This window comes from Meriones unguiculatus, chromosome 4, assembly GCF_030254825.1.
Source record: "Meriones unguiculatus strain TT.TT164.6M chromosome 4, Bangor_MerUng_6.1, whole genome shotgun sequence".
Taxonomy (NCBI): Eukaryota; Metazoa; Chordata; class Mammalia; order Rodentia; family Muridae; genus Meriones; species Meriones unguiculatus.
Genome location: NC_083352.1, coordinates 133,581,051 through 133,599,382, shown reverse-complemented (window position 1 = coordinate 133,599,382; position 18,332 = coordinate 133,581,051). Strand labels below are relative to the sequence as shown.

Sequence of the window (18,332 nt, the reverse complement as noted above, 5' to 3'; positions counted from 1 at the left end):
CTACTGGGCAGAGAAACAAAGGTTAATTGGCATGTGCTTAGTTCTCTCTTTCTTTTCCAAGGCCATAGCAAATCCTCATATGCTGGGACCACACCTTATTTTATTCTTTTTAGCCCTAAAGGAATAGGCATACACAAAATTTCTCTACAGTAGATTGTTTTTATTTCCTTGGTTTTAAGGAACTCAAGGAAAGAAGAACATAGAAGAAGCGGGTGATCTGGCTTTTTAAAAAATGGCAGGTGACATTTCTTGGTATACTATGACAGTTTTCGTGTTGGATCACCTGGAGGAGTCTCGGCTAGGGGCTGTCTACATCAGGGTGGGGATTGCCTGGTTTATGCTAACGTGCGGCAGGAAGACCAAGCCATCACCGGTGGTAGCACTCCCTAAGCAGGGGGTCCTGGACTATACAAGGGTGGGCAAGGTGGAGTTGAGCACTGGCTTGCGAGCGTCCACTGCTCTTTGTTCCTGATTGTGAATGTGACATGCCCCACTCCCTCAAGCATCTGCCACATAGGAGCTAACTTGGCTTTGTCAAGATATTTATCACAGCAATCAGGAAAGTAAGACACATACTGATCAAAGAACACCTGATGTCCTTTTGTGGTCTCTGTGAACAAACGGGAGTATGAGCCATCTCACACACGCACACACACACACACACACACACACACACATCTTTTCTTAAATCATAATATTATTTTATAAGGAAATAGACACTGTTTAACAAAATTAGTTATTTAAAATAGTCCATGCAGCTGAGCATGGTGGAGTACCCCTTTAATCCCAACACTCAGGGAGGCAGAGGCAGATGGATCGCTGTGAGTTTGAGGCCAGCCTGGTCTACAAAGTGAGTCCCAGACAGCCAAAGCTAAACAGAGAAACCCTGTCTAGAAAAAACAACAAAGAAACAACAAAAATATAGAAGCCTTGAGAAAATTGACACTCTAAGAATGTGTAGGTTAGCAGTTTTTCCTTTATTTAAATTTTATGCTGTTTTAATTCTTATAACACACAGAGAATGTTTTATGAAAGCCACTTGTCTGCACAGGATGAGCAGTGGACCACTCTGCTGAGATATGAACATCCATCATGACTGCACATATGTCTGGGAGACAGAATCTTCACAGCATTACTCCTCTCAGAGTGCATAAGCCGTCACAACCAAAATATTGACTCACTTTAAAAATCTGTATTCTCAAAGTGAGCACAACCTTCTATCAGAAAATAAATGTTCTCCAGACTTAATAGCTGAGATACCTAGTTCGTAAAGCTGTCCTTTAGGCTCACTGATCATTCAAAAAAAAAAAAAATCAAGCAAATTTTCACAATTATTTCCTAAGAAGTAGACACAACACTTATAGTGTATAAGCATGCAGGTACAATATTGTGCTAGTCAGCTTTTCATCATTATAACACAACACCCACGATAATCAACTTACAAACAAAAGGTTGTGTTGGCTCACAGTTCCGAAGTTTCTAGTCCACGGTCATTTGACGCCAAGGCTTTGAGGCTGTATCAAGGTATATCATACCAGAAACAAATCATTCAGTTAATCACCAGGAAGCAGAAGAGAACGAGGAGATTCCACAAGCCCCTTCAACGACATGCCTTCAACATAAATGACATCTCAGTACCCCACATTTCTTAAAGGTTTACTCTTGGGGCTCCTCCATTCTCACCCATTCAAATATGTGAACTTTGAGTACAACTCAGTTATCAAACCACCTTGAAATGGAAAGGCACCTTCCGGACTTTGGCTGTCAGGAACATAACACAGAAACAACCCCCAGGGTCACGTTACTGAAGAAGTTTGCTAAAGGGAAACAGACTACTTCTATAGATATGTCACAGTAATAGAAACACACACACACTATCCTGTTTTAACATGTTAACCTCGAGGAAATAGAAGGGATACCAGCGCTTTGCTGTCTGTCATGCAGGAAGCAGGAAAGGGCAGCCTCATCCCCAAGGGTCCCGATGGTTCATGGTAGGTGAGCTGGCCTAAATGCTGCCTGTACTTTAAAAAAAAAAAAATGTGTTCAGTGAATCTAGAGCATGTGGAAGGCCTGTGTTCAAAGCTCATTGTCTGGGCAGCTTTCAGACTCTCAGACTTGATAATCCATTTTTAGAGAGATCATCTTGGCCCGTCACTTTGGGTAACCTAAACCTAATTCAAACCTACAGACTGCATACTGCCAAAAATACCAACCAAGAAAGCCTATGCTCCTCCTGGATTCCTACAATAGACAGAGACCTGCTGATGGAAAGATCCAGACTGGGCCCAAAAGGTAGCAGATTAAAAGCAAAGGAGAGCTTTATTTTAGTAGTCTCGGGAGACAATTCACCTGCTGTTGGAGAAGGCAGTTTCTGTCTCAACCTTATAAATCCATCTTTGCTGAAGATGGAGAGTCTGGGGAAGGGGACCAGCCTGCAAAGCTTGCTGAGGCTTCAGGGCCTGTTTGTCCTGCCACACACTGCCTTCCAGCAGGAGCTGGACTATGCTGCGGCACTGCACAGTGAATTGACCCAACGTCAAACAACACAGGCTGCGTAGACTGTCCCAGTGGAGTTGTCTCCACTAATCAGTTAAGAACTCCAGAGTCCTCTGAGTCCACTAAAGCCCCAGAGAGAAAACAGTCTAGGGAAGTATCCTGCTAGACAGATGCTCCTAGCTCGAATCCTGCAAGTCCATCCTTCAGACGACCAGTCCACAAGAGAACCCGCCCCATCAGGCCCCAACAGGCCTTCCTCTTACACACGGTCCTTGAGCCTCTCTGCCTGACTGACTTACCATTCTCTACCCACGTACCCTTTCTCGTGTAATAAGAACCACATCCATGCCATTGCCATGCCATTCCAACATCTTCTGCAAAAGAGCTGGGACTTTAGGCCCACCCTCCACTGTGTTTTCAAGGGAAACACACAGAACAGATGTCCAGGTAGAACATTTTGGTTTCAAAGCAGTCAACAGTATCTGTAGTGATTTCTGGCAAAAGCAGCTCTCAGGAATGGGATCCTAATTACTATGGGGTCACTGATTGTAACCAACTGTGTGACCTGTTACACAGAGAAAAGCAAGATGTCAGCCACCCCTCTGTCCACATGGACTCACGTGTACTATTCTATAAACAAAAGGGACAGCTATAGCTTCTAGAGGCCCATGAATGATGAGGTCCTGTTACAGTGCGGTGTGTCCTCCAAAGGAGGAACCTGAATGCTAGACTCTTTTTGCCCAGGAAGGTAAAACACCTGTAAAACTGCAGTCGCAGAAACATCTGATGCCATGTGCCAGATGTCCATGTGTCTACAGGAAATGCCTCCCGGGTCTCTTACAGACACTGGTTCTCCTTCCCTGGTGGATGTCCTGAACATCCCATCAAGGGTGAGGACATGAGTTGGAGAAGAAGAACGGCCATTAAAACAATGTCATACTGAGTAAGCGTAGTCTTGCTTTCAGCAGACCTAGCAGAATCGAAGTTACTCAATATGGGACCATTCCTAGGAACACATTTCTGCGATCCTTTGTAGGAAAGAGAGAGCCAACCCTTAAATTAGAATTGTTTTCAACCACCTGTCTGCTGTGGGTGACGGGTCACCACCGCACAGGGAGAACTCTGGGAGGAGGGAGAAGACCTGGAGATGGACTGAGACCAGCTTGAGGGAGCATGAGACAGGATAACCTAGTTCTGAATCGTGGGGAGAGACTTCTCAAACACAGTTTCTGCTAAGATAAGGACACAGCTATTCTGCTCTGAATTCTTATAAATTACTTCATTAAGCTGTATATTTATGTCCAATAAAGGCTGGGGAGGATATACACATGCTATATAGTTTATGTTATACTCCTGTGTACACTCACATATGTGATTATACCATGTTACACCACACTACAGAGACATGGCTGAGGATGAAGCAGTGGCTGAAGAGCCTGGATGGAAGCGCTTTATTATATGGAACTTAATACTTTTTGGCTTGGAACCACACGTAATTATTACCTATTGAAAAAGAAATAACCAGGCTGGGAATTTCTAACTCTACTTCAGTTGGTGGAGTATTTGGTTAGCATGCATGAATCCTTGGGTTCAGTCCCCTGTACCACATAAAACCCAGTGTGGTGGTACAAGTCTGTAATCCCAGCACTCAGAAGGTGGAGGCAGCTGGATCAGAAGTTCAAGGCCATCCTCAGCTACATAGCAAGTTCGAGGACAGGATACACGAGACCTTGTCTCAAAAACAACAATAAAGAAAAACAAAAATTAAAAACAAAATTTCAAAATTATCAATAAAAACATTAAAAAAAAATCTCTGGACATGGTGGCACATACCTTTAATCCCAGCATTTGGGAGGCAGAGACAGCTAGATCTCTGTGACCTCAATGCGAGCCTGGTCTACATAACAAATTCTAGGCCAGCCATGGCTGTACAGTGAGACTCTGTCTCAACAAACCGACCGGCAACAAAACAAAAAACACAACAGAAAATAAAACATAAAACATTAAAAAGCATATGTTAATTTTACCATACTCCAGCTTGTATGTGGTTCTGGGTAGTTATGCCAGCTTTAGAAAACAGATCTGAGTCTGTTGGTCACAGCCTCTAATCTCAGCTATTTAGGAGGCTGAGACAGGTAGATCTGGAGTAGTTCAAGGCCTGTCTGCTACAGGGTGAGTTCAAGGCCAGCCTGAGCAACTTCATAAGACCCTATTTCAAAATAAATACAGCTGGGCGTGTAACACAATGGTATACAACACCTACCTAGCATCTGCAAGGCCCTGGATGAAGTCTTTTGTGACACACATCCACATGCACATACACACACACACTCAAGTCTTATAAGTTATTTGTTTTGTTTTGGTTTTTTTGTTTTTCAGGATAGTGTTTCTCTGTTTTAGCCCTGGCTGTCCTGGAACTCTCTGTAGACCAGGCTGGCCTTGAACTCACATTATGACTTCTTTTCAACCCTAGATCTTATCACTTAAATACACATTCCAAAAATAAGAACAGCTGTAGCTGGGTAGTCTTTGCCGCCTCCAGAATACCTCATCTCTAATTGTCGCTTAGGATGTGGTTCCCCGGTGGGGAAAGTCGGTCCTCCAGACCTTGGCTGAACTTAGTGGCAAGGAGCGAAGAGGCGAGGTCATCCCCAACCTCCAGAGCAGTGTCGTATGCTGTTTGGCCTCTTGAGTTCTTCTTCTGGGTGTCTGCGTTGCACCTGAGAAGGAAGTGGATAAACAGTCACTCAGGGTCACTCAGGCATGCGACCTCAGAGTTTGACTACTCCTTGCCCCAGAGGCCAATGTAGGCATATGCTGGTCCTGCCTCCCCAAATTTACCCCAAAGAGGCCACTGTAGCTTCATCTCTCACAGTGACTCTACCTTGATCCCTTTTAAGAGACTGTGTGATTTCAAATACTCAACCGCCTGTCCTCGTCATTGGTCCCAACTGCCTCAAAGTCCTACAACCACGTTCAGTGAGGGGTAACACTCACTGTGCAGTAGTGGCCTTCAGTGGCAGGGACACAGTTCAGAACGTAGCGCCCTTCTAACGCCACTGAGTGTCAGCAGGGATGTCGCTGGCACCCTCAGGTGTAAGCCTTTCAACATACCCCAGTAACGTGGCGATGCTCTCCCTTCCTTCCAGGCCAAGTAGAGCTGCTTCATGAAGAGCTGTGTTTCTGAACCTATTTGTGGGAAATATTTTCTGAGTAAATCTTTAGTGTTATCAGGACAATGGGAAGGGACTAAATTTGGGTCCTCAGGTTTGGTAACAGGTGCCTTTACCTGCTAAATCCTCTTGCTGGCCCTAACTCTGGTTTGCTAAGGAATGACTTGCCAAGCCTCTCTGATGCAGGAAAGCCAGATCTCTGAATGGCTGAGAGTGGAAGGATGGAGGGAATGGAATGTGGTTTGCTGGGTCTACGGAGCCCAGCTTCAGGGCAAAGGCCATGCTGACGGGTTTAAACTCTTTGTTTGCTTGTTATTGTTTTTTGTTGCTTTGTTTTTGTTTGTTTGTTTGTTTTAGGTAGAGTCTCACTATCTAGCTCTGGCTTCCCTAGAATTCACTTTGTAGGCCAGGCTGGCCTTGAACACACAGAGATCCACCTGTCTCTGCTTCCCAAGTACTGGATAAAAGGCATGCATTACTATGCCCAGCTCAAGTTTAAACTCTTAAACTGAATACACTTGAACTATATTTAGTAGCATTTGATTCTCTGAAGGCAAATCTGCTTCCTTTTACTGGAAACTCCTAAAAAAAAGGGGGAGATCTGTATTTTATTTGGGAGCGTGGCCCCAGCCTGGCTTTCTTCTTGGAAGTCTTTCACCCACGTAAGTTAAACACTGCTCCAGGCAGCCTTGATAAACAGTGGGAGTGACTACTACCCCAGCCAGTACTGAGACTCGGGAGACTGGCACTGTTACAGCAGTCAGATAGATGGGCATAACCAAAAGCAGGCTCAGTATGTCTGCAGTGAAATCTCTGTGCACCTGTCACTGCGGAGTACTGGTTAGATATGTAAGAAAACTGAGGAAGACCACATTAAAATGACAACCTGTTCTATGCCCAGAGTAGTTTCAGATTCTTAGTTGGACTGTTCATGAGTCCAGGACTATTCTACTGGAAAATTATTCAAAAAGTGGCATGTGTGTCATCCATATGGCATCATGCTTGTTTTAAAGGCTTGTTTGAATTATATTAAATATATTATAAAGCAAATAGCATCACTGGGCACAGTTGTACACACAATGGATCTCAATATTGAGGGTGCAGAGGCAGGTGGATCTTTGTGAATTCAAGGCCAGCCAGAGCTATACAGTGAGTCCTTATTTTTAAAAAGCCACATAAACAAATGGCATCATTTCACGATCAAGACAACGATGTAAAGGTGTGCAAAGTGACAGAGAGCATGGTGAATGTAAACCTTCAGAAAAACTAATGAGTCAACAAAGTTTTATAACCACAGATCAAATACTCTGCTATAAAACAAAACCGATAGGGAGCACTATATTCTGATATAGGTGTCTTATAGGAAAAATAAAAATTCACTCAATAAAAAACATAGTTTTTGTGTTTTGAGACAAGCTCTTGTTATTATAGTCCTGTCTAGCCTCAAACTCACGATCCTATTCTGGCCTCCTAAGTGCTGAGACTACAGGTGTGTACCAACAGACCTGGTGACAAATTTTGTAAGCATATATGGTTAATTTGAAATGATAAGAAAACCAAAATGAATAGTAGTCATAAGGAATATGTTTTGAATAAAAACACAAGAAAATCTGAAACATAATAGAAGCAAAGCTATGGTGAATTTTGCTCCTCCTCTTCACCGTGGCTGGAAATAGCCAACATTACATCTCGCCAAGCCAGGACTTGAACTTGTCTGTGTAAGAATCCAGGAAGCAAGAGGGCTAGATACCTATAGCACCCTTGTAAATTTCTATTTTGACATCTTGGCCAGGAGATGAGCACTGCTATATATGATGCCTACTCCAGGAACTTCCAAAGTCATTTGGAAATTCCAAAGTCATTTCCAAACTTCATTTGGAAGCAAATGAAGAATCACAGATAGGAACTGGGGTGTGAGTCAAGATGGCACTGAGGTTGCCATAAGTAGGGCCTCTCTATCCTCAGATGGGGTATTTTAGGGCCAAGAGATTGTGTGGTAAACACACATGCCAGCTCCTCACCCGTGGTGTCAGCCTCTGCGTGCAGTTATGTAATGCTATATTTCTGCACTGACTTCACAGATGTATTTTCACAGGAATACACCGAGGCCTCCCTTTACTTGGTAGAACTCTTAACAGTATGGATCATAACAAAAACTTTGTTCAATATCCCAAGAGCTAAAGATTTGTTAGTCAGAAAAGTGCAAGTTCATGTTGGTTGTGGTGGAACATACCTATAATCCCAGCACTCAGGAAGCAGAGGCAGAAGGATTGAAAGTTCAAGGCCAGATGGTCTACATTAGCAAGTTTTAGGTTGGCCATGTCTAAATAGAAACATCCCCAAAGCAAAAATTAATAGGTTAGCAAATGTATTACCATTTATAAAGCCCATTAAGTTAGACAACCCAATAAAATTTTGTTTTACTCTGGGTTGTGATTTAAATAAGAAATGTCCCCTGAGGCCTTGTTCTAGGAGGCTGGTAGAACTTGCAGGAGGTGGAGATTCACTAGGAAAGGTCATGAGGGGTGAGCCTTGATATTTTATAGCCTTGCCTCACTTCTTGTTCCTGAGTGTGGACACAATGTGACCAGTGAGCTTCCTGCTCTTGCCACCATGCCTTCCCTGCCTGCTACCATTTTGGACCATGGCCTCCCAGAATTTTAAGCCCAGAATTTTCTTCCTTAAATAGCTTTTGTCAGGGCTTTTAGTCACTGGCATAACAAAGTAATTAAAATGCCCAGCTTTGGAAAACACCCACCTCAGCCTCTTACTGAGGGTGAGATAGATTAAAGCAGCTCTAAGTGGTTCCAACTGGACAGGCATTTTTACAGACTGATCTTACTGTAACAGAACCCTGTGAGCTATTGCTCGCCACTACAGGGTGCCCCACTGTCCTTTCAGTGTTTCACTTACGGTCCCCACTGCTGGTCGATGTCTGCTCCTCTTTGAGCGAGAACTGCAATGGCTTCATGGTGTTTATTCACAACAGCCACAATAACAGCAGGTCGACCTTGGCCATCACAGCAGTTAGGGTCTGCTCCCTGTAGGTCGTGAAAAACGGCAAACTTGCCACAGAAGCCTGAATCCAACATTGCCCATCTGCCATCCCACCAGGAATAACAAACGTCCTATACAGGGATGATGGCATTGAGACTAAATCAAAGGAAAGGAGAATGGGGGATCTCATGAACATAGCTACAATGGGCACAGTTGTCAAGCTCCCAGATTACAGCTTCTCCCCACCATCAGGAAGAGACACTTTGTTTTGTTAGGAAAACAGGTTGAATGTAAATCTGGCCACAGAGCAGGAATTCTGCCTAGCCTCATGGATATTACTTGGGTTCACATGTGCCTGTCTACATGAGTCTTTGCTATAAAAAGTGGCAGGGTAACAATGAGGATAACGCTCTTGACTAGTCATTTGCCCCATTTGCATACAGTGTTTGTCTAACAGGCAGCAGGCACAGACCAGGCTGGTCTCTGCAGAGAGGCCTGTTCTGGTGGCACTCACTTCATCCAGCAGCTGTTCCAGCACAGACAGTCTTCCTTTCCCTGTGGCGCCAAGTTCCTCCAGCAGGAGTCTGTTTTCAGGCTGCAGGATGACAGATGCGGTCATCTTCATTGCTTCTGTGTACCTGTGCTGTAGAATCCCAGCCCCAACACTCAAGGCACAATGGCCCTCTCTCTCCCAGCTTAGCAGTCACATTCTCTGTTGAACCATGTCGATGGGTGACTGTTGAGAGAAGGTGTGTGTGTGTGTGTGTGTGTGCATGTATGTGTTCCTCTTGAGTGTTTTTGTGTGTCCACAGTCTTCCATATGTAGCAGTAGAGACATGCACTGTGTAACCAGTGCTGGCTCCCAAGTCTTGCTTTGGTTAAGGACAATGCCTTGACGTTTGTTTTATACAACCAAGGGCAAAGAGGCTCAAGAGAGATCACACAAAACCTCAGAAACTTTGCTACCTTTGTAGTGAATATTCCTAGGAAGAGCAGCTAAGGTGAAACCTAGAATCTACTCTGCAGGCTTTACTAAAATGCTCAAGGCCAGGCCACTATGACAGATCACAGGCACACCTGAGAAATGGAACCAACAGAGCCTGTCTCTTGGTTAGAAAAAAAAAAAATGCTTACATTTGTCCATAGATATATGAAGATTTCCATTTATGTTTTCAAAATGCTATGAAATTCATCGTTACCTGTCTTTAACATTTTTTTTTAACATAAAGGATTTCAAATACTAGAAGACTGAAGAAGTCAGCCCAAACAAACACATTGCTTTTCGGATGCTTCTGCCACTGGTCTCAGGCACGCATTGGGTGGTCACAGGGATCCTGACTGTTCTTTGTAAAAGTGTTGACAAAACCTACTACCCAATGACTTCCTGGGCTGCTAATCCTTTCAGAAGATATGGGGTTCAGGCTACGTCACCCCTTATTTGACACCACACCTTTCTGTTGAGTTTTTTGGAATAAAGTATTGCATCCTTGGGTCTTGAGTATGGTAGCTAGTCACAGTGAATTCTGTACCTTATGGGAAAATTATTAGAATGTCAGCTTCATGAACTCCGGGGCCACATCTGGGTGTGCTCAAAATAATCACTACATAGCTGGAGCCAGCAAGTGCAGATGAGAAGGCAAAGGTACACAGCAGTGGGAGATTTGGGTCACCCACAGACTAAGAAGGTGCGGCCTCCGAAGTTCTAAGCTGTTAATTTGAGGGACTCTATGCTCCTCCTATGCTCACTATTTCAAACTGGGAGAAGGTGGAGAGCACAAGCAATCACAGTCTTTCCCCCAAATTTACTAGTGCCTGTGAAGCCTATGGGAGCAGCATGCAAATGCAAAAAACAAAAACCAAAAACCAAAAACAAAAACAAAAACAGCCTCTGTCTCAGAGCAGTAAGCAAGAAGAATAGTGCATGCCCACAGCAGAAGCCCAGTAGCCCACCAGTGCAGTGTGACAGAAAGCAGGGAGAAGAGGTCCTCCCTCTTCCACACATGCCCATCTCCACATCTGGCCTGATGTTCCCCACAGTTATCTGTGCTGCAGCCAAAGATGGCCAGTGACAGGCAAGCTGGAGAAGGCAGTGGGGGCACCTTCTGCCCCTTGCTCTAAAGCCCCCTTTGGGATTATTCATGGTATATATTTAAAAAAACAAAACCTTAAAGCTTTAAGAAATCATGAAGTGATGCCCACCATCAGTGGACTAGTGATTCCGAGGGATTTCCAAGAAGACTCAAGTAGCTGAAAGCAAAGCAAAAAAAAAAAACAAAACAAAAAAACCAAAAACCAAATGAGCAAACAAAAACATTGTAGGACCTAGAGATCCAAGTGTCTTCTCTCTGAGCACTCAGATTCTCAGTCAGCCAGGAAGGAGGGCAGATACAGGGTGCAGGGTGCAGGCTGCAGGCAAGCGTACACTACTGAAGGGCTTGCTGTGACTGGCTGAGACAGCTGCCAGCCACCGTGCTCCCACGTAAGGGTAGGAACATTATGCTTTTTGTTTAAACCCCTGCAACTGTTTCCTAGAAATGACATAATTTACCCAGCAAAAGCTTCTGACTGGTGAAGAGTAGAGCATGCCACAAGGGAGGGTATGAGAAGAAGGGAACAAACATAGCATCCTGCAGAATCCAAACATACAGGAGCACATCCCACCATTAAAACCCTTGTTACCAGAGGGGAGACCTTCCACACTGGCAGCCAGGAGGCCTTAATGCTTCTCTTGCCTTCAGCCCAGTGATTCTGTGGAATCCCATTGTGGTGGTTTGAATGAATGGCCCCCATTGGCTTATATGTTTAAATACTTGGTCCCCAGTTAGCGGAACTGTTTGGGAAGGAGCAGGATGTGTGTCCTTAAAGTAGGTGTGTCACTGTGGGTGAGCTTGGAGGTTTCAAAAGCCAATGCTTTCTCTGCCTGTGGATCATGATGTAGCTCTCAGCTACTGCTCCAGGGTCTGTCTGCATGCCACCATGCTTCCTGCCAGGAGGGTAACGGGCTAACATTTTGACACTGTAAACAAGCTCCCAGTTACATTCCTTCTTTTATAAGCTGCCTTGGTCATGGTGTAGCTTTACAGCAGCAGCACAGGAACAAAGAAAACCATCTATAACCAGCTGCCTACACAGGGACTTCTGCTCACATCCTATCCGTGCTCTTACACTGGACACCCAGGCTAGACACCACTGCTGAGCCAACTAGCTCTTCATCTAGTAAGTGACTAGAAAATGAAGGATCATCAGGTATTTAGACAAACCAAATACAAGACAGACAAAGATGAACACTCTGAACTGACCCCAGAAAAAACAGAGATCATCCAGGAAATTGAGAAATTTTAAAGGATTCTGCCTCCACAAAATAAATAACACTGTTATTTAAAAGGAGGAGAAAATGAGAAAGCATTACAAAATGTCCTCATAAACATGGAAGCAACAGGCTGCAGATCAGCTGAAGTGCACCTACTGTGAGTGGATCTGGGTTTCTGGGGAAGCTTTTGGTCTTGAGAGTCTTCACCTTCTTGACACTTTCAGGGGTGTCTGAGGCGCTCTGGCTATAGGCACTCACTGAAATGAAAAGAGTTGGAGGCCAAAATGTCCCTGCCTTATTTCTCATATCAAAGAGGCATGGATGTCACGCCCCTCATAAGTTACAAGGATAAAATAAATTTTCTAGAAATTTTGTATTAAGCATGCAGGAAGGACCATTGACCACCCCCATCCAGGAACTGGAAAATGAGTGAGAGAGGGAAAAGGAGGGTTTAGAGTGTTTAGGTTAAAAAGCACATGTACACCCCTACCAGCTACAGCAAATAAACTTCCCAAGCCCTGTGAAGGACTTTTAAAGTCACACCCCAACTCCAGAGAAGTAAAAGAAACAAACTTCCTGGAACATGCTGAGATTTGTGACTTGGCTTCAAATTGTATACAAGTCTCATCAATCCGTGCCCAATCAGTATTCGTGGCTAATTACCAAAATCTCATAGGAAGGGTATAACTCACCCAAGCTGGACCTGCTGCAGTACAGCCCATTCCCACCTTCCATGACACTGCTCAGAAAGTGGTCACTAAGATTCACCGACTTGTTGAGGTACAGGTTCTGGCCAACGAAAACATTTCAGGCATCACTAATGATGGGGCTGCCATGTCTCAACACAGAGAATGTTCACTGCTGGCCCGCTCTTCAGGAGGGACATGCCACCCGCCTATCCAGTCAGGCCACGGGCTGGGAACCTCGTGCACAGCAGGCAAGCACTCTACTCCTAAGCAATATCCCCAAGCTGCTGTCTACTTTTAATTCTGAGGCAGTGTCTCATAAAGTTGCCTCAGATGGCCCTGAATTCACTCTACCATTTGCCTTGAGATCCTCCTGCCTCAGGCTTCAGAGTGGTTTATTTTGTATAAAACAAATAAGTCAAGGTGAATGTCAGTCTTTTTTTTTTTTTTTTTGTCAGTCTTTTTCCAAGTCTGTTGTATCCCAGACACAGAATCATTTCAGTGAGTTGTAAATGACCCCTGAGGAGTGATAGGGCAAGGGTGGGTGGCAACTCCTGCCCCTACTGTAGCCTTCTGTGCTGGACAGTGGACCTCTTCTACAGTCAGGACAAGTATTTATACAAGCCTGTGGAATTCCATGTGAAAGTCATGTGTGGTGGTTTGAAAGAAAATGGCCCCAATAGGACAGGGAGGGGCACTACAAGGAGGTGTGGCCTTGCTGGAGAACATATGGTCTTGTTGGAGGAAGTAGTCACTGGGGGCGGGCTTTAAGATCTCAGATGCCTAAGCCATGTCCGGCATGGCAGTCACTTCCTGATGCCTATGGATCCAGATGCAGAACTCTCAGCTCATTCTCCAGCACCACGTCTGCCTGCATGCCACCATGATCCCCGCCAGGACAATAATGGCCCAAGCCTCTGAACTATAAGCCAGCCCCTATTAAGTGTTTTCCTTGGCAAGAGTTGCTGTGGTCAGGGTGTGTCCATAGCAACAGAACCCTAACTAAGACACCACATTTCATACTACTTGAAACTCTCCTTTCCAGTCATTGCACAAAAGCATTTCTGTGAACTGTGAGCCATAATTCATGAGGTCTGTCAGTTCACAAGTAACTTCTAAAGGATTACACACCTTGTTGGAGACTTGAATGTAGTTCAGCCGGATGCTAACTTCATAGCCATCTTCATGGACAGTAGCAGAAATAAGCTTTTAAAATAAATGCAAAAAACATTTTCAATTGTGGTGCGAGGCTCAATCCCTAGGAATTCTGAGATATCAACTCTATATTTAATAAAATGTTTATAACGAAAGAAGCTTAGAGTAGACAAACAAAGGGAGAAAACTAGATAAGACAAAGAGCAAAACAGGACACCCCAAAGTAACTGATCTATAATCCTAATTATTAATGAACTAAATACTTCAATCAAAGGCAGAGACTCTTGGACTAAATAAGGAAACAAGATCCAAATTTGTATTTTCTTCAAGAGACTTCCTTCAGATAACCATACTTCATCATTACTTTTGAAAAAGTGCCCTGGTGAGTGGGTGCTGAGGCAGAGGCATTCACTAAAGGAGCTCACAGTGGGCAGCTTTCTCCGTAAGTTGTGAGACAAGTGTAAACAGGGCCATCAAAGGTTTCTGAGAATCAGATAGTCAATTTTTTTTTTTTTTTTAGGTCTTGTGGATCATAAATTCTCTATTGCAAATGCTTAGCCACAGTTAACATTTTCTTCTTATATTATTCCATCTCACATATAAACCACACTGTATTAAATGTATGGGCTTGACAGTTGTATCTATCCTTCTCTGATCCAATAACCTTTTATTTGTGAAGCTAGACATTTGTTTACATTTGTCCCAGAGGGTATAGTTTGCTGGACTCCAGATCAGGACAAAGAATATATAAGCTATCAAAGTAGTTCATCAAAGGAAGCTGAGCAGTACTTGAAAACAAGATGGGTTCAGTGTTGGATGGTTTTGTGACAGAGGGGCTGATGGTCTGATTTGAAAGGGTCCCGTCTAGTTTGTGATGAACAGAAAATGTTCTCCCATTGAACTGTCTCTTATTAATTATTTTAGAGCAAAGAAAAGGCATATGGCTTAGAGTCCACAGGCTTGTTTTGATTTGTATGCCCCAAACACAGCAGTGCAGTTTGGGGCAGCTTGCCAGCATCTCTGGGCCCCACTTATACTAGTTTTCAAATAAGACTTCCTGTGACTAGCCACAGAGTTAAAAACCAAAAAACACAACACAAAACAACTTAAATTTTGTGCTGTTAAAAAACCCACCACTTTATTGTGTTCATGTCCGTTTCTCAAAGGAGACAGGACAAGGGTGGACAGAAGAAAAGGAAGGGAAGGCACAACGAGGCCTCAGGGAGGCCTGATCACAGAGCTGCTGAGTGAACACCTCCTCTCACCCACCTTTCCCATCCTGGGTTCTGCAATCAAAGCCCGGAAGTCAGGGTTGTTCTGAGCATAGGACCTGAGGTGAGCAGAGATGTGGTCCAACTGCTTTCTCCAGTAGCCTAAAAGAGGAGAGAAACCCAAACATGGATAATTCTTCCACATTTAAGAAGATCCGAGTGTGAACACACATTCCCAGACAGGTTATTTTTCTTGGCCAACTGGATGGTTTTTCCTTAGAGAAGCTCAAGCATGCACTAAAGTGAGTTCCTGCTATTGCATGATTATCACAGATCACTGCATTTCAAAAGAATATGCATTGACTGCTGCATGTGAAGCCTTTTCTTCTTATGTTATTCCCTCTCACATATAAATCACATTGTCTCAAACATATGGGTTTGACAACTGTATCCATCTGAATCAATATACAGATCATGTCCAGTACTCCAGAAAGTTTCCTGCGCCCTTTCTGGTCTTTATAGGATTTTAAATGCATTTACATTAGAAATCAGAGTGATTTCGTGAACCGAGGTGTTTGGTTTCTCATGTGAGGGAGAAAGACAGAGTGGCTCCCACCTTTCTGCCCATGTTGAAGGCCCTCATCATGGAGAAGCAGATTGGTGCAGGATCTCAGCTAAGATGGAAGAAGCAGTAGGCAATAACAGGATGCCCTTATTTGCTCCTTGCTCTCCGGGCACGCAAATGGCTAAGTCTTTGTGGTTCCACAGTAGCCCTGGCTCCTCTAGGAGCTTCTTCTGCATTCAGGAGCACATGGTGAATCTTTAATTGGTGCTGGCTTTCTGAGGAGCACACTGACCTTCATCCTTCTTAAGGCTTAAGGCCAGAACTATTGGGACATCTCTCCTGTCATGTTCCACTGGCCAGCAAGGGACCAGGCCATCTAGATTCCAAGAGAAAGGAACCAGTTTCTTTCTTGAGGACAGGAGAGATGTTAGGAATCATTCTGGAAATGGCTGTAGACAGTCTCCCTGAAAACTAATGCTGCACTGAAGTCTGTAGAGTCAATCAGACTGTGGCTGTGATCTAACTCCTAGCAGGGAAACTTGGGAAACAAGAGTAGAGCTTGGAGACCTCTATCAGAGCAGCCTAAGAGTTTGGTGCTCCCTTTCTCCAGAGAAACTGGTTTGAAAAGCAATGATATGTCCGAGAGGTTGCTCAGTGGTTAGAGCACTTGCTCCTGCAGAGGACCCGGGTTTGATTTATTTCCAGTATTCATATGGTGGCTCATGATCATCTCTAACTCTAGTCCCAGGGGACCCAATGCCCTCTTCTGACCTCCATGGGCAGGACGAAGCACACACGTAATCAGTAAGTAAAGCAGTCAACGAAGAAAATGAAGCTCAGAATAGTTAGGTGGGCTGAGGCTTAACCACAATCCCCGCACTCCCAAGTCCCTCTTGTCTACTATGATGGAAACTCCACTCCAGGCAAGCACAGTCAGAAACACAGTCCTGTCCATCTTGGTTCTAAGTTCAACCTTAGTATCTTCTCAGAACAAATGGGATTTCCTTATTTCTCATCCTGCTCCAACTGCCTTTTGCACAGCCTAAGTTCTTGGCAAGTGTGGTCAAAGGGGCTTCTCCTTCTTCCTGTCCAGTCATTACACATACTGTGGAGGCAATACCCTGAGCTATTGTTGATAGTGGGTACCCAGATCACCTGGTCTTGGCTCACTTGAAAAAGGTCCTTTCTGAGAGAGATAAATACAGACTATCTTACACGATTGCTGTGTTCCCTAGGATAAATTCTGAGAACAATGTACCATTGTCCATGCCCAAGACAGATTTCTGCCCAGCGGGGAAGGAGGGCCAGAAAGCTCAGAAGTTCTTCCCAAAAGAACTGACTTTATTGTAACAGTGTGTGGAAAAGTTCAATCTCAGAACAATGCAGGCAATGATAAAAGGTAATTATAAGGGTTTGGGTATTTAGCTCAGTGGCAGAATGCTTGCCTAGCATGCACAAGACCCTGAGTTCAATACCAGCACCCAAAGAAGGAAATGGGGGCAAGTACAATGCCAATAAATTCACTACTATAAGAGCTAAATCATAGGTTGGCCACGTTAAATAGAACCAGGATAATAACTAACAATAACTATTAGCTAATAAGAGCCCTTCTAAAATCAGAAAATTATTCAAATATTGTGCATGAGAATGCTGCTGTAAAAAAATCCCATATTTAATTAGATCAGTCTGTGAAAGGATTGATGGCCTAGAACACGGCTCAAAACAATAGAGCAATGAACTAACAGTAGGTGAAGCTCAATGTCTGGGAGTGGTCAGAGAAGGAGGCAGGGAGCCTTGCCAAAACCACAAACCCACATCTTCCTGGGATGATGGAGTGCAGGCTAAGGGTGGGGTGTCCTCCCCAAAGAGCAGCGCCACAGGCTTCACACAGCACAGTGAACTCAAGTTCACTAGGGAGACCGAGCTAGCTGCTCAACAGATAAATGTGCAAATCACAGTGACAAGCCAGGAGGGGAAACTAGCCCAGAGTTGAAATAATCAATTATTTAAAACCTCCAGTTCCAACAAAAAATTACGAAATGTGAGAAGAAAGAGTAAAGTTCAACTAGAACATAAGAACAAAAAGCAGGCGAGAAAAGCTGCCTGTGATAGCTAGCGACTGCATGTCGGGGCTCTAACAAAACTTCAAAGGAGCCATTATAAGCATGTGCGGACCTGCAGATGGCCTCTCTCCCAGAAATAAAGCCGGCACCCCTGCAGCCCCCGCCCCATCATCCAGAAGAGGCAGGGCCACAGCTAGCTGGCATTGGGAGAAGGGGTACAGGAGAAGGGATGTGGGAGGTGACCATCTGAGAAGCACAAGCCTACTCCTGGAGTGCTGACCGTGTTCTGGAGACAGTGATGGTGGCTGGTGACATCATTAACGTGCTTGATGTCATTCAATTGCACACTTAAACAGAGTTAAAGTGGTGAGCTTCACACGAAAAAGCCATAATGGCAGGTGGTTATGATAGCAGCCTGTCCACCCAGAAGGAACCCACATCAGCCACGAGGCTGACTAGACAGCAGCCTGGGAGTTAAAGTATTGGAGTAGTAAAAGCTTAAGGAAAAGCTACTGTTCTTACAAAGAAAATGACCTGAACGAAGAAAAAGGAACACACTTCCAGTCCATGACCATAAACGTAGAAGGAGAAGAGATGGGAGGTTCTTTCAGAGACAGGGTTTCCTCCTACCAGACACACATGCCCCTCACCTCTTCCGGGGCTGACAGCCGTGAGG

General features: G+C 44.3%; 1 protein-coding gene across 5 annotated transcripts in view; it reads right to left on the bottom strand.

Moving 5' to 3' along the window:
* Positions 1-956: 956 nt before the first annotated feature.
* Dzank1 (double zinc ribbon and ankyrin repeat domains 1) overlaps positions 957-18,332 on the bottom strand; it is a 50,140-nt gene continuing 32,764 nt past the window's right edge. For 4 of the 5 annotated variants that reach the window (XM_021636821.2, XM_060383145.1, XM_021636819.2 and 1 more), the window contains exons 13-21: positions 18,307-18,332; positions 15,087-15,190; positions 13,794-13,868; positions 12,669-12,765; positions 12,133-12,233; positions 9,181-9,261; positions 8,583-8,710; positions 5,611-5,685; positions 957-5,216 (exon numbers count right to left, since the gene is read on the bottom strand). The exon at positions 18,307-18,332 is cut by the window's right edge. In XM_021636821.2, the coding sequence (XP_021492496.1) occupies positions 5,051-5,216; positions 5,611-5,685; positions 8,583-8,710; positions 9,181-9,261; positions 12,133-12,233; positions 12,669-12,765; positions 13,794-13,868; positions 15,087-15,190; positions 18,307-18,332 (853 nt within the window). In that variant the 3' untranslated portion in view covers positions 957-5,050. The remainder of the gene's footprint in view (positions 5,217-5,610; positions 5,686-8,582; positions 8,711-9,180; positions 9,262-12,132; positions 12,234-12,668; positions 12,766-13,793; positions 13,869-15,086; positions 15,191-18,306) is intronic. The other variant, XM_021636822.2, reaches the window with a different exon arrangement.